The 15,152-nt window shown below is 35.0% G+C and overlaps 2 protein-coding genes across 5 annotated transcripts in view; one reads left to right on the forward strand and one right to left on the reverse strand.

Annotated features, from left to right (window-relative positions):
- The window catches only part of LOC140059189 (major facilitator superfamily domain-containing protein 3-like), a 218,632-nt gene that overhangs the window by 175,500 nt on the left and 27,980 nt on the right, over window positions 1–15,152 (forward strand). Inside the window, exons 1-5 of one of the 4 annotated variants that reach the window (XM_072105049.1) lie at window positions 6,404–6,529; window positions 7,026–7,938; window positions 13,118–13,265; window positions 13,594–13,688; window positions 14,627–14,727. In XM_072105049.1, the coding sequence (XP_071961150.1) occupies window positions 7,140–7,938; window positions 13,118–13,265; window positions 13,594–13,688; window positions 14,627–14,727 (1,143 nt within the window). In that variant the 5' untranslated portion in view covers window positions 6,404–6,529; window positions 7,026–7,139. Of the gene's footprint in view, window positions 1–6,403; window positions 6,539–6,757; window positions 6,797–7,025; window positions 7,939–13,117; window positions 13,266–13,593; window positions 13,689–14,626; window positions 14,728–15,152 lie in introns of those variants that run through there. The other 3 variants (XM_072105050.1, XM_072105051.1, XM_072105052.1) reach the window with 3 other exon arrangements.
- LOC140059084 (uncharacterized) lies at window positions 873–2,517 on the reverse strand. Its single transcript, XM_072104912.1, has one exon. The coding sequence runs from the start codon at window positions 2,297–2,299 to the stop codon at window positions 962–964; it is 1,338 nt and encodes a 445-aa protein (XP_071961013.1). The 5' UTR covers window positions 2,300–2,517; the 3' UTR covers window positions 873–961.

The raw sequence follows: 15,152 nt of genomic DNA on the forward strand, positions 1-15,152 counted from the left end.
AAAATCAGTTTTAATCATTTTCCTTTTGACACCCAAGTCCCATAGCTGATCGTTATAACCGTACCTTTTCTAAACAACAAAGTTTTGTCCAATAATAATAATAATAATCAAAGTTTGACGTGAATTCATTGAAAACACTTTCCTTCGCTGTTTCACCCTTCACCACAAAAGCGAATGCTGATTCGAATTGCGCCCCGGCTCTCGTAAAATCGTGACGTATGATGATTTACTCGCCATAAAAAAAAACCTGACTGTCACAAGGGGCATGCAAAGTATGTTGTATTTTAGTGGGTGTAGTCACCCACTCGTACACGTCTTTGTACAGTTGGAATGCAGTCTTATTGCTAAAATGAATGTATGCTTCTACTCCAATTTTTCGGACAATTTGCAGCTTCTTTTCTAAAGCGAAATGTTTGATGATACCGGAGAGAGTTGTACTTCCGGTCTTGTGAGTTTTTACAAATGTTATTTTTTAATGCCATTTTGCAGTTTTAAAAAAGTTATCCAAAACAAAAAACGTATAAAAATAATACCGGTAATGATTTCACTTTTTAAAAAACAAGAAAAATGGTTAATTTAAACCAAAAACCAATTTTCAGGTAAATAATTTGATCAATATTCAAGGCATTCAAACAATAGGATGCTGAGATCAGTTAGATCAACGATTGTAGGCCTATGTGTAAACAGAACGTGAATAATGTACTTCGTACTGTAGGCCTAACCGCAACTACAGTGGTATACATTTTTTGTTGTCAAAGTGAATAACAGTGTGACTTTAAAATAGCATTTCAACAAAAAGATTAAAAACAATATTTCGGGGGGACATATACAGTATACTGTATCTTTAAAATATATTTTCATTTAAATGCAACGTTTCAAATTTATTTAAATTTTAATGTATTACCAATTATACATATTATTACACTACATCTCACAGTTTCTTCTCAGGACAGTCAAACTATCAATTTATATATCCAACATAATAATAATTATAAATAGTAATCATAAATAAAGTAATAAAAACTAAGAATTTGAATAACTCTAATTTATATAAACAGTAAAGACAAAGGATAGTTAAGAAGAACAATAAGGCCTGATGGTTTCTTTTCATGATCTTCACATGTTTCATGTTCTTGCTTTTTTCTAGCTTTAAGCTTATTAGCTCATTGTTTAATGCTGTAATATGTATTTGTTCATCACGATCTTTAGATTGCATTTCATTAAGTTCTGTTTTGTATTTCATCTTAACAAGTTTACGTTGTCTGATTGCTCGTTTTGTACTTTTATTTTTCTCTTTTTCTAAGCATTCATTCTCATAAACTAATGATTCAATTTGTGTTTGAAACTTATGTTCTAACTTATCCTTTTCTGCTCGTACATTTTCAAGCTGTTGTTGATACGATTCCACAACCATTGTGTGTTCCTTCCTATCTTGTCGCGCAATTTCTACTATTTTATTTTTCTCTTCTTTTAAGCTTTTTGTTTCTTCTACTAAATCAAGTTCTGTTTTGTGTTTCATCTTGATAATTTTACGTTGTCTGATTGCTCGTATTGTACTTTTATTGTTCTCTTTTTCTAAGCATTCATTCTCATCAACTAATGATTCAATTTGTGTTTGAAACTTATGTTCTAACTTATCCTTTTCTGCTCGTACATTTTCAAGCTGTTGTTGATACGATTCCACAACCATTGTGTGTTCCTTTCTATCTTGTCGCGCAGTTTCTACTATTTTATTTTTCTCTTCTCTTTTCACATCTATTTCCTTTTTTAAACTGTCAATGTCACTGACCAATTCTGATATTTTCTTTTCAAATTCATATTTGTTTTTACGGTATTTCTGACATGCTTCAATAATAGTCACGTGGTGTAAGCTGTGGTCAAGATGTAACTGTTGTGCACAGCAAGCAATACATATTAGTTCCATGCTTTTCTCACACCACATATCTAAGACTTTGTTATGACCAGACTTTCCACATATCAATAATCTATTCTTAGTTAGACCCAAATTATTAGCAATTTTCAAACACCCCTTAGCATCTTCAATCACAAATGACGACGGGAGTGACTCTAGGCCAGTTCTAGGAATGTTCGTTGGATTTCTACACAAAGCACACAATATATTAGAAACATTCACTTGATCCTTCGTTGCTGCTTTGAATTGCTTACGTAGACATTCTTGGCAAAATGAATGTCCACACTGAAGAAATTTAGGCTGGTCCATTTCGTCAAAGCACATTACACATTCGGTAAGGTTTTCCAGAAACGATCTTACAGGATCGTTATCGTTTAGCCCTGCCATTTTGTATAACTCAATCGACAGCAGGAACAATACAATGCGGGTCACCCTTGCGTATCAAATTGGAAATACCCATATGTATAGAGGGAGTTGTTAAACTAAACATGGTATGCATGAATGGATACCGTATAATATACAACAACACCATGCCGATTGCCGATTCCAAAGATAGTGTAGTAGGAAGATGTTACACTTCCTATTCGTTCAATGCAAATAAAAGCGAGACAACATGGAGCTAAATTTAAATGGCGCCTCGCACGTCGAGTAGGGATACGGAAAGTTATTGTATAGGAACTTGGCTATTATAACAGTAATATGATTGTAAAATCATGGAGTAAAGAATAAGAGGAGACACAACTTGAATAGTTCAGTCAGTTCATCGTGTTTACCGCTTGCTTAAGGCTATGCTTGTAATGAGTATTTAAGGAGGTGCTAAACACTGCCGTTACGTAACCCAATTAGCAAAGAGTACAATGTTTACTGCCCGCGGTCAATTTTGGTGTTAGTACACATGCGTATTAGGACGTCACAATACTCTTGCTAGGCGATGTGCGTTCAAGCGTGAAAGGTGTACTATATACTGTTTGTAGACCTACTGAACTTGTATTCCGACCTTGTTTATTAATTTTTATTAAAAAGCAGCGCTATATATATATTCTACTGGATATCTTTTATTAATAAATTAATAATACGAGTTTTATACGGCACCAATAAAGGAATTATATTTATATGGTTTACTGTGTACTAAATGTTGGTAATTTCTCCAGACAACTTATCATGAATCATGATGAATAAATGGGTTTAATAAGGACCAGTGGTGGTGCCAGCGGGGGGTTACGGGGGCTGTATCCCCTCGTCGTCTCCCCCCTCCTCCCCTCTTCCCCGTCTGGGAAACGCGAGTACTTTTCGTCGGGGAATATAATATACAGTAAAAATCATTCGCGTTCACTTCGTATAACTTCAGCGCCTAGAAAAACCGCGACGTTCCATTTTTTTTAGTACTGTACGTTGCTTGGTGGAGCGGAGAGCAATTGCACTTTGCATGCATTATTGCCAGCGATCTAATAAACAATGATTAGGTACGCACTTGTCTGGCGGTTCCCCTTTGTACGAATTGTTTAACATTTGACCTGCTCCATTGCGGTTTACGTGTGATATCATGTTCCATCCAGGGACCAGAATGTGTACTGTACTAGTTACTTTCCAGGCGAAGTTTACAGCCGCATCAGTCGTGATCGACGTACGCAATACAGCAAAAGGGTACGAATAATGTTGGCGATCTATTGTTCGTATGTCCGATTTTTTAATTTTACGATTAACCGCTATGTACCGAACTGTACATAATCCTTTTATACAATGGCTTATAATTACAAAAGAGCATAGACTATATTTGTAATTGAATTTTTAACCAACACATATCATTTGTAGTTGTTGTTACGGGTTGATACTAAACAAATATTCTCGTAGTACCGTACCATTTTATACCATATTATATAATATTATAATAACGACCAACCGAAAACTAAAACTAATTGATTAATTTCTTCTTTAATAAAATATTACTACTATTTGTTTTCTAACGTTATTACAATTATTAATATATTAATATAGACCTACATAAAAAAAACCTATTATTATTATTGATATTGTTTATTGTTACTATAGGCGCGCCTATGCCTGAACCTATTAGGCCTACCGGTTACGGTATGCACTAAATATGTCCATCATTATGGGATTAAATATTATGCTTATTTAGGCTATTTATTAAATAATAATATATTACGAACTACTAGGCCTATGTGTAGCCACAAATCGTTAAACGATATATAATTTAAGTCCTACAAGTTCACTGAACTCTAAGTATGTGATCGTAAAAATCATATATTTTATGATATTAATATCATAAATAATTTAATTATACAATATCAGACTAAAATAGAAGAATGTTAGTTTTGCTAAACAGTCATAATATAGACTGAAACATAAATTAAATGTCATATACAGTAATAAAAATAAGAAATTGTGTCGTTGGAATTCTACTATACGTATATTTTTGAATATTCATGAGAACAAATTATATAATTTTTTTCATGCGCGCATTTGCGCGCACTAAAATGTGATTTTAAAATAAGTTGGAGTCTTTAATATGCTACAAAATGCACTAGGGTTCGTAAATTAAAAAGTTGCTTAAACGGTAAAATTTCGATTTACCAAATGATACGTCTATGGCTTGATAAAAAATATGATTAATTTGTTAGCTGGTATAAAAACTGCGATATCTCCGTGAAAATTTACTCGATTTTTAAACGGTTTTTTCGAGAAAAAAGCTCAAAGAACAATGAACAACTGCACAAAGGTCATGCTTCACTATGATGTATTAGAAACTACTGCGCAGCCTCTGTTTACTTTTTTTGTCACCGATGTCATGCCTGGCTTCTTCCTTAATTAGGGTGTTACGTAATCAGAGCCGACTCTGCAGCGAGCTGCACGGGTAAACAGGATGTTCTTCAAAGGATCGTTATGGGAAGTTTATTACCCTATGCTTAAGCACTACCGCACAGCGTGATACTAATTGGATTAACTGGATAGCTAGGCCGAGTTGTGCCTCCTCTTATTCTTTACTCCATGGTAAAATTAAGATTGAATACGAATTAACATATAAAATGTAATGTTATCTTTATAGAAAGTGCAAATGAATCATATTTATATGCTTTGGAATACAAATTTGTGTTTCAATTACCTGGAATTGTTTAGGTACCTGGAATATCTACCTGTATTTTATTTCTTTTATTTTAATGTTTTTATTTGCAAATCAATTTTTAAATTATTTACATTTAAATGTTTATCATTGGACAGAGATAGAGAATTTAATACCTAGCTTTAGAAACACTTCTTCATCAGAGTGAATAAATATATTAGGAGCCCTAGTGGTAATAATAATAGGCCTACAATGTGTATGCCTATATAATCGATTACGTATGGTTTATTTCTAAATGGGTAATACAGTACAAGAGAATAGGTAGTATGGCTTTCAATCAATCAATCAATCAATATTTATTGTTATCAATAATATTATACAAACAGTCGATCTGTATACAATGAATACGGTACCAGTAGGCCTACATTATAGGAATTTGAGTACAAGTATGTTTTACTGAAAAATACCAATTATTGTTTAATTATCTATTAATTTTAATAATTTAATAATAACTAATTATTATATTATGCTTGTAACACTCTGAACTTTCGTGAATTCACCGTAATTTTATATGCCATGATTATGTAATTGTGAATGCCGGTGATAATATTAATAACAATATATTGATAATATTAATTATGCCGATGAGTTCATTATTGGTAAGGAAAAAATATCAGTGGGGTCGAGGCCTACTTTACCCCCTTTTATACTACCCTTACAAAAAATGTTATAGAACTCTACTAATCTATAGAAGTTTAGAATTCTATGTTAATCTATAGAAACAGATACTTCTATAGGATTGAATTTACAGATTTTAGCCCTAGAGTTTTATAGAAATTGCTTTATAGAAAATATTGAAATTACAGAAGAATTGCTATCATTTATTCATAAATCATATATTGTTTGCCAACAACAATACTGTATACTGTAAAATTTGCATTATAACTTGACTGGGGTTTACCAAGATTATTATTTATGGGTACGGGTTGGTTTGGGTACGAGATGACCAGCATCCATTCATGAATGGGTCTACACAGGCGCGCGTAAGCCTCCTCCTGATTCCAGCTCAGTGTTTACAGTCATGTCATGCCAAAACTCACTCCAAATAAATGTATTAACAATTAAAAAGATCCAAAAACAGTATGAAAACATCATATTAATTTTTAACTTTGTATAATAAAGACAAAAAAGAAGTTTGTTTGATGTTTTTTGTGGCTTATTTTTACAATTTATTGCCGAAAACACCATTTTCGTTAGGCTTTGCCATTGCGCTCCTCATCATGTTTCAGATTCGTCTATCCCTACTCGTCGTGAGAGGCGCCCTATCTCGAGCGGTTCTCTAATAATTTTTGAGCGAAGTGTAACATCTTCCTACTACCATACCTACACTATCTATCTTTGCCGATTCTAGCCTATTTGAAAGAGTTTCTTCAAAGAGGCTATGCTACTAGGCCTAGGCTAATAAAAATCCCATTAACTCGACCTAGGCCTAGACAAGACTAGCCTAGCCGTGTCTCATCTGGGTCTTGTACTGTGTGGGCTGGGTTAGGCTTACTAAATACTACTAGCCTACCTAGGCCTACTACTAGAAAGAGGCTAGGCATACGTACTAGCCCTTTTAGGGAGGCTAGGCTAGTACTGTACTGCTAACTAGCCTAGGCCTAGGCCTAGCTAGTTAGTTTTTAGTTAGGCCTAACCTCTAGGCTAGACTAGGCCTACTGTACTTTATCTTTACTTTTATTCTACACTATTCTAGGCCTTTCACATGCTCTTTCACAAAAAAAAGAGTCATTGTTTATCAAGTGAGTGAGGTGTACTGTAGTGTAAGGCGTTTATAAGAAGAGTACCATATTCTTCCCTGCTGGCCGTAGTAGTAGTCTGATCAGGGAGTTGAACAACTCCCTGGTCTGATCACAAGATCAGATACTGGTGGTAGCTACTTTATCCTGCCTATCTGTTGTATTTCAACTTGTTATTCTTGTTATTATTAATTAATAAATAAATAAACAAATTTCAAATTATTTATTTCAGTACGATTGAGTCCCAATGGAAATTTAGAAGAAAGCCTACTGTATAAAGGAAAAAAACAGCCTTTTTCTGTATTGCTGACCAGGTACACTACTGTAGGCCTATATTTGAGGAAATATGGGTTTGCGTCGATCATGGTACAACTACAGAAACTTAATATTCTTATTGCTGCTCTATTTTGTTCAGGGTATACCGTATGGACTTCAAGCACGCTTCTTGCCAATATTTCTCCGTAGTAAAGGAACATCTCTGGCCAGTCTCGGACTCATCAAACTTTTATTACTACCATGGTTGCTGAAGATACTTTGGGCGCCGTTATTTGATTGGATGCAGTCCAAACGAAAATGGCTGTTGGCGAGCATGTTTGGACTTTTCTGCGTCTGTAGCCTTGGTTCCTGCATCTCACTGGATAACATTCTATTTCTGTGTGCAATACTGTTTCTTCTCAATGTATTTTCATCAACTCAAGATATAGCAGTAGATGGGTTTGCTATGCAGTTACTAACTCATAAGCAAGTTGGCATGGGCAATACCATTCAAGTTGTAGGGTACAAATTTGGTAGCATTTTTGGTGGCGGTGTGCTAATGTGGTTGAGCATGTACCTGTCATTAAATGGACTGTTCCTATTTTTGTCATTCATTTATTTATTTTCAATATCTTGTATATTTCAATTTGATGTGGATGAAAAGAAAATATTAGAAATAACTGAAAATGATGGATGCACTGTAACGGAAAGTGGACAAATTATGAATTCAAAGAGGAATACGAAAGAATTTAAGCAATTAAACAAACTAACAGAAAAGGAGAATAATAGTTGTTTAAAAAACAAGAAGGAAGCATTTGTTTGGTTGAAGAAGCTCATCCAACTGCCTGGCACTCTCTCGATAATCATTCTGGTTATTGTGTATAAATTAGGTGAGATTCCTTCCTTAATAACCTTTGTTCGTCAATGTAAATTGGAAATCAGACAATAACCACCCATACAATATAAGCACCCATACAATATAAGCACCCGGACAATAACCACCCGGACAATAACCACCAAGACAATAACCACCCAGTCAATAACCACCCAGTCAATAACCACCCGGACAATAACCACCAAGACAATAACCACCCAGACACTAACCACCCGGACACTAACCACCCGGACACTAACCACCCAACCCGGACAATAACCACCCGGTCAATAACCACCCGGTCAATAACCACCCGGTCAATAACCACCCGGTCAATAACCACCCGGACAATAACCACCCGGACAATAACCACCCGGTCAATAACCACCCGGTCAATAACCACCCGGTCAATAACCACCCGGTCAATAACCACCCTGACGCTAACCACCCGGACAATAACCACCCATACAACAGCGCTTGGTTGAAGAAGCTCATCCAACTGCCTGGCACTCTCTCGATAATAATTCTGGTTATTAGTCCAGTCAATCTAGTGATATTTAGAGGTAAACCCACCACAAATTGCAATAGTAACGAAACATTGATTTTTTTCATTCCAAATGTAGTTTAGAATGACATATTAAAAGTCACCGAAAATTGAAGCATTGGAACACATTATTTTTTACGTAATCTCAACAACTATATAGTGATTTTATTCCGTAAATGTTTTTGGGGTAGGGGTAACATTTATGCCCATAACTTGTGGTTTTATAATCCAATCTCAATAATCTTGATATCAATGTGTAGATTATATATTTATTTCTAGCATGCAATTTAAAAAAACAAAATACAACACTTATTTATATAACTAGAGGTCAAAAGGTTATTGACCTTTTACAAAAAATCATATTTTCCTTAAAAAAATGATTAACTGTAATATCGTATGCCATAATTGTGGATGCATTTAATCAAAATTGTGTTTTTTCTGTACCTATCGATATATAAAATAGGAAACATGATGTTAACTAGAAAAATTTTAAAAGTAATGATGTACTATTCTTATTGAAATTGATTCTTGATCAAATGTAATGTAAACAATTTTGGGGTAGGGGATAGCAAATGCCTATAATCTATTGTTTTATTATCATATCTAAATAGCTTTAGTACCAATGTGTAGAGTATATATATCCTACTAATATACATTAAAAAAACAATTAATACAACAGTTATACGTAACTAGAGGTCAAAAGGTCATTGACCTTTTACAAAAACTCAAATTTTTCCTAACAAAATTATTAACTGCAATGTCTTATTCCATAATTGTTGATGCATTTGATGTAACTTGTGTTTTTTCTGTACCTATCGTCATATGAATTAGGAAAAATTATGTTAAGTATTTTGAATTAAGTATGTACTTTAATAAATAAATAAATAATAATAACAATAATAAAAATAATACTATAATAATGATAAATTGTTATCAACAACAGGTAGTGTAGTACTGTAGTAGGTAACATTATTTTATGCCTGCCAATAACATCTAAATAACTACAAATGTGTATAATATGTACTGCTTACTCTAAAAACTAATTGATACAACAGTTTTTATGTAACTATAGAGGTCATTGACCTTTTACGAAAGCTCAAATTTTCATAAAATAGCGTAAAACTAAATTATAGTTATATAATATTTTATTTATATTTTGGAAGTATTTGGTGCAAATAATGTTTTTCCTGTACCTATTCTATCCTCATGAAATAGGAAAAATAATGCTAGCTAGAAGAATGATGACTGTCGCAGCAAACAGGACAATAGTCATCTTGTCAAATTTGCTGACGACACTGTCTTGCTGTCTCTCCTTCAAAATTCACAGGACGGTCATGGTTCCGCATTAGATAGTTTTATCCAATTTTGTGGAAACTTCTACTTGGAACTCAATGTGACCAAAACCAAGGAGACGATTGTAGATTTTGGGAAGGAGAAAGGACGCAGCCCTCTGGTATCCATCATAAATGACAAACCAGCGATATTGTCCATTCCTTTAAATACCTAGGTACTAGTTGAGGACAATCTCAGCTGGGAATTAAATACAGAGGCATGAATAGTAAAGAAAGGACACCAGAGACTTTATCTGTTAAGGAAGCTGAACCATTTTAATGTCGATAAAGTAATTCTCAGGGGATTTTTTATAATTCCTTTATTGAGAACATTTTAACTGTTTTCCTTTATATGCTGGTTTTTTAGTCTTAGGGTCAAAGAGAGAAACTCACTACAAAGAATTGTTAACTTAAGTAAGTTCTAAATTAATAGGTCGTCAACTTTGTATTGTAGCTTATCTTCCTTCTGTGACATGCAAACTCTAGAAAAAAATTAGAGCTATTCTAAAAAATGTTAACCATGCCTTGTTCAGTGATTTCGAGCTCATGCCTCATGGGCGTCGCTTTCGATGCCCGGCATGTAGAACAAACCGGAAAAAAAAAATTTGTTTTTGCCAGTTGCCATCCGACTCTTCTTGAACTTTGACTCTTGTTATATTGTACTGTGTATTGTGATATTTTTGTATATTTTGTAGGATCATTTTAATCTAGACCTTTTTATTTGAATTGCTCCTTGTGGGATGATATTGTTAAACCCTTTTTTAAATAGAAAGGACTCACAACTTATATGTCATCAGTATCACTTTCTTGTTCGGGTATTAGTACAGTGCAATGCCATTGCATTCACCACATGTAGTTTTACCCCTAAATGCTTCAAGGAGAATACTCGGGTGCTGGCATTAAGTCTGTGTGTAGAGGAACCATGTTTCCATCATCTGATCTTCCATCCCCAATCCTCGGTACACATATCAACCCCACTCCATTGCTAAAAGATAACTTGAACTTGAACATGATGTTAAGTACCTTGGTTGTGGTACGATTATGAAGTTGGCGATATGCGAGGTTGTAGATGGGATGGAGTCAATGGCATTCCACGTTGTCCAGGTCGTCCATTGTACAGACACACTAAATCATTTTCTCTAGCAACCACAATGTCATCCTTTGTAGCTTGTTTGCATCTGAAGACTACAGCATAATGTAAGAAATAAGTTGCAATGACAAGCTTTTTTTTCCAATTCCGAAAACTCTGGATGTTGTGTCAACAGTATCGCATGAGCAAACAGAAGGTTATCACAGATGTCTCTCAAAAGTACTGTTTGAACCAGTTTGATAGTCCAGCATCTCAGTTCCAGTCTAAAGAATATCACAATATGTTTTAAATACTTGTCTGCAGAGGAGCACTAGTAGATCCGTGTCATCGGATAATGACAGATATTTTCCTGTTTGCTGATTCAATGGTTTTTGTACTATCCGAAAGAACATCTGCATCAGCAGTTGCATTCACTCATTGCCATGTTGTTCAAATACTAGTTACGAAGATTTATAAGTTGTTGTTTGTTACAGAAAGTGATCCTGTTTTGTGGAACATGTCACTGGTAAAATGTACAGGGACACTACCACCTGACACGCCTTACCATGTGCGCCGTTTTTGGTGGATGAGCTGCTTTCATAATCATCAAAGACTATGATGGCAGAGCAATATTTTTTACAGATCTCTACACTATTCCATGGAATGCTGTGCAGTAGAGCACTACCATCCAGAATGCAGGCCTACTGGACATCATTCAGTGAGTTGGATGTTTTAGACTATTCAGAAGAAGTTGTTTCCACATGGCATCATGTTGGTTTATTAGCTGAAAGTATTGTAAGTTGGTAGTTTCAAAAAGTGCTGGTGGATAACAAAGTTCATGTTCAAAAACTTCCTTGTTGTCACCTCGAGTCTCCTCTGGAACTGTAGGATCGATGCACACACATTTGCCTGTATGTACATATGACTTTATTGCCAGGATCTTGAATACATTGCAAGACTTTCTGGCCAAAATATTCAATGCTTAATACCACATTGCTAATATTCCGAATCAACTGCAGTAACTCCCGTATCAATGGTATGAAGTCGTATGTACACATTCCTATATCTCTTGCCAAACCTCTGGTTTTCTTTGAGGCTTCTCATAGAAACCTTTTCAATCCAGTCCAGATGGTCTGAATGTCATACAACATGGAGGTCATTGTCAAACTGCTGTTGAACATCTTTGTATTTCTACTGGTTAAAAAATCGTTAAAATACTTATACATCCCAATAAATACTGTAACCATGGCAATATAAATGCCATCTGGAAAAAATGGAATGTAGATCATCCAGAAGCAACAGGAACGGAGATGTCACTCATCTGCATCTTCAGCTGGTCATGTGTATCGCTTTGGACTGACATGTTCACCCCAGGGTATCCCTGTCTGTATACCATTGTTGATTACAGCAAAAACAACATTTTTTGCCAAAATTGACACATTATGTTGTGTTTTTCCGCAAAAATGACATTCTAAATAAATTGTTATGACTATAAGTTTGATATCAATGAATAGAAAATTTAATAAGCTTTCGGATGACATAAATCAAACTTGTATATAATGTATTTCAAATGGTTAAATATATGTAATTAATGGGGCATATTAATTTTGACTTTATTGACCTCTGACCCCTTGACCCAATGCTTGGATTTTCGGTGACTTTTAGTATGTCGTTCTACACTTTATATGGAATTTAAAAATACTTGGTTTGTTACTATTGCAATTTTTGGTGGGTATATCATTAGATTGACTGGACTATATTGTGTATAAATTAGGTGAGATTCCTTCCTTAATAACCTTTGTTCGTAAAATGTAAATTGGAAATCAGACAATAACCACCCATACAATATAAGCACCCGGACAATAACCACCAAGACAATAACCACCCAGTCAATAACCACCCAGTCAATAACCACCCGGTCAATAACCACCCGGACAATAACCACCCGGACAATAACCACCCGGACAATAACCACCCGGACAATAACCACCCGGTCAATAACCACCCGGACAATAACCACCCAGACAATAACCACCCAACCTGGACAATAACCACCCAACCTGGACAATAACCACCCAGACAATAACCACCTGTGACACAGACAGAATATATTAATATACATAATATGTAATAACTAAAGTTCATCTTTAATAATTCTCAGTGAGTTTTATTAACATTTATTTATACATTTTTGTACACTAATTATATAGTGATAGTGATTTGAACCAATCTTGTTTTGTTTGTTTTCAAGGGGAGCAGGGTTGCGTGGACCAGTTTCCTTTGTATCTGGTGGACAGAGGTACACCAGCATCTACTGTTGGGTTCTGGTCTGGAGTTGTCTGTCAAGCAATGTCTATTGCTGGTTCTATACTGGGTGGAATTTATTTATCAAGGTTCAGGTAAAAAAAAAAAGATTCTGCAAAAACAAAAATAAAGCTAGTCTAGGTTGTACTGTATACTAATGTTTGTAAAAAGAGTAACACTTTGGCACACTAGAGGTGTCATACCTGTACTTGAGCTGTTTACGAACAAAAATCAAAAGCCTTCTGGTGGTGCTTGTATCTTTACATGTATAATAACACTACGATATACACAGTTTCAGTTCTGCCCCATCCATAAATCAATATAGTTTTTTTTAAACCGTATACTGTAAATATTTAATTCTGTACCTACATAAAACTTTGATCCAGTGATAACAGTGCCAATGTTATGTTTTGTTTTCAACAGGGTATCTCCATTATCATTCCTTCAGGTTCTATTCTATGTACGACTTGTTCCAATGATAATTGAGTTTTGCCACACATTGCAAATCATTCAATCAGGTTAGTATTTTTAAAATAATACAGACGTACCACAATTCTTCCCGATATTTTGAGTCATCACACTCTCACGCTAAAATACAATTCTGATTTTCTTTCTAGTATTATAAATTTATAATTCCTCGACCATTGTATTACCATCATGTAAGGGCGTGTGGCGCAGTGTGTTGGACGTTGGACTACCGATCGTCAGACCTAGGTTCGAATCCAACTCTCGCCGCATTGCTTGTATCCGTAGGCAAGATACTTTACTTACGTTGCCTCTCTCCACCCAGGTGTATAAATGGGTACCCAGTTAGATCTACACACAACTTTGCGCTGGTTACCGGCTGCATTATGGGAGTATGTTTCCATACGTGTTTGATCCCAAAAAAAATACTGGGGTAATAATGCTTGTAAAGCGCCTTTGAGCATGATTACTCATGAAAAGCGCTATATAAATGTGGTATTATTATTATAGTATAGTGGTAGAGTTAGATTGTAGTGGAGCTGTAATTTGGTGGTTAACATGCTTGCCTTCAAATCCAAAAGTGCAAGTTTCAATCCTGCCAAAATCAGCTGTGAATACTGCCACCACACCAACTAGTTCCTTGATAATCAACATGATGATTGTGGGAATTCATAACGATGAAGATGAAGACTTATTGCAGGACTGTAACTCCCGACTCTTTCAAAGCCTCAAATGAGACTTGCAAATTGTAAAATAGATTATCAATCCTGTAATTGGTGATTATTCTATGTATGCTTCAACACACTACAGCTTAAGCGTGGTTCCCACTATCGACGCAACGCAAGTGAATTGACCAATCACAAGCGATGGCTTATTCGCTTGTGATTGCTGTCTATAACTTCGCTTGTTATTGGTTAAAATGCTTGCGTTGCGTTTACGTCCTTGCGTTATGTTCTAGTAGTGAGAACCAAGCTTTATACTCTCTCCACAGACTTTGTAGCATTGACAGCGATGACTGTAGCACAGCTGATAGGGGGTGCTATAACCACCACCATGTTTACGCTAATGATGCAGTGTTCCCAGAGGGCGCCGGTGAGTGTACAAGGAACACATTACACTTTACTTGCTACGTTGGAGGTAATGGGTAAATTACTGTTTGTGTCTAGTGTTGGCTGGATGTCCGACGTTTTAGGATACCCATTTATATTTACTTTGTTTATCTTAATTTCTGCTATGACAATTCCGTTAGTGCGATTTGTGGAAATAAGAAATGATTGTAGCTGAAACATTTATACCCTTGAGGAGATGACCGGACATCATAGTATTCATTTATTCATGGTCAAACACAGTAAAATATGTACATGGTTTGAAAATATTTTTGTTTGTTCAAAGTTAAAAATTCACATAAAATTAAAAATGAGTTAAAAAGGTTAAAATTTGGTAAAATACAGATAAATCTTTTATGGATAGTTCTTCAGGAATTACTTGGTGTGATGTTTTTTCTAAAAGGAAAAAAT

Source organism: Antedon mediterranea, chromosome 9 (assembly GCF_964355755.1).
Source record: "Antedon mediterranea chromosome 9, ecAntMedi1.1, whole genome shotgun sequence".
NCBI lineage: Eukaryota > Metazoa > Echinodermata > Crinoidea > Comatulida > Antedonidae > Antedon > Antedon mediterranea.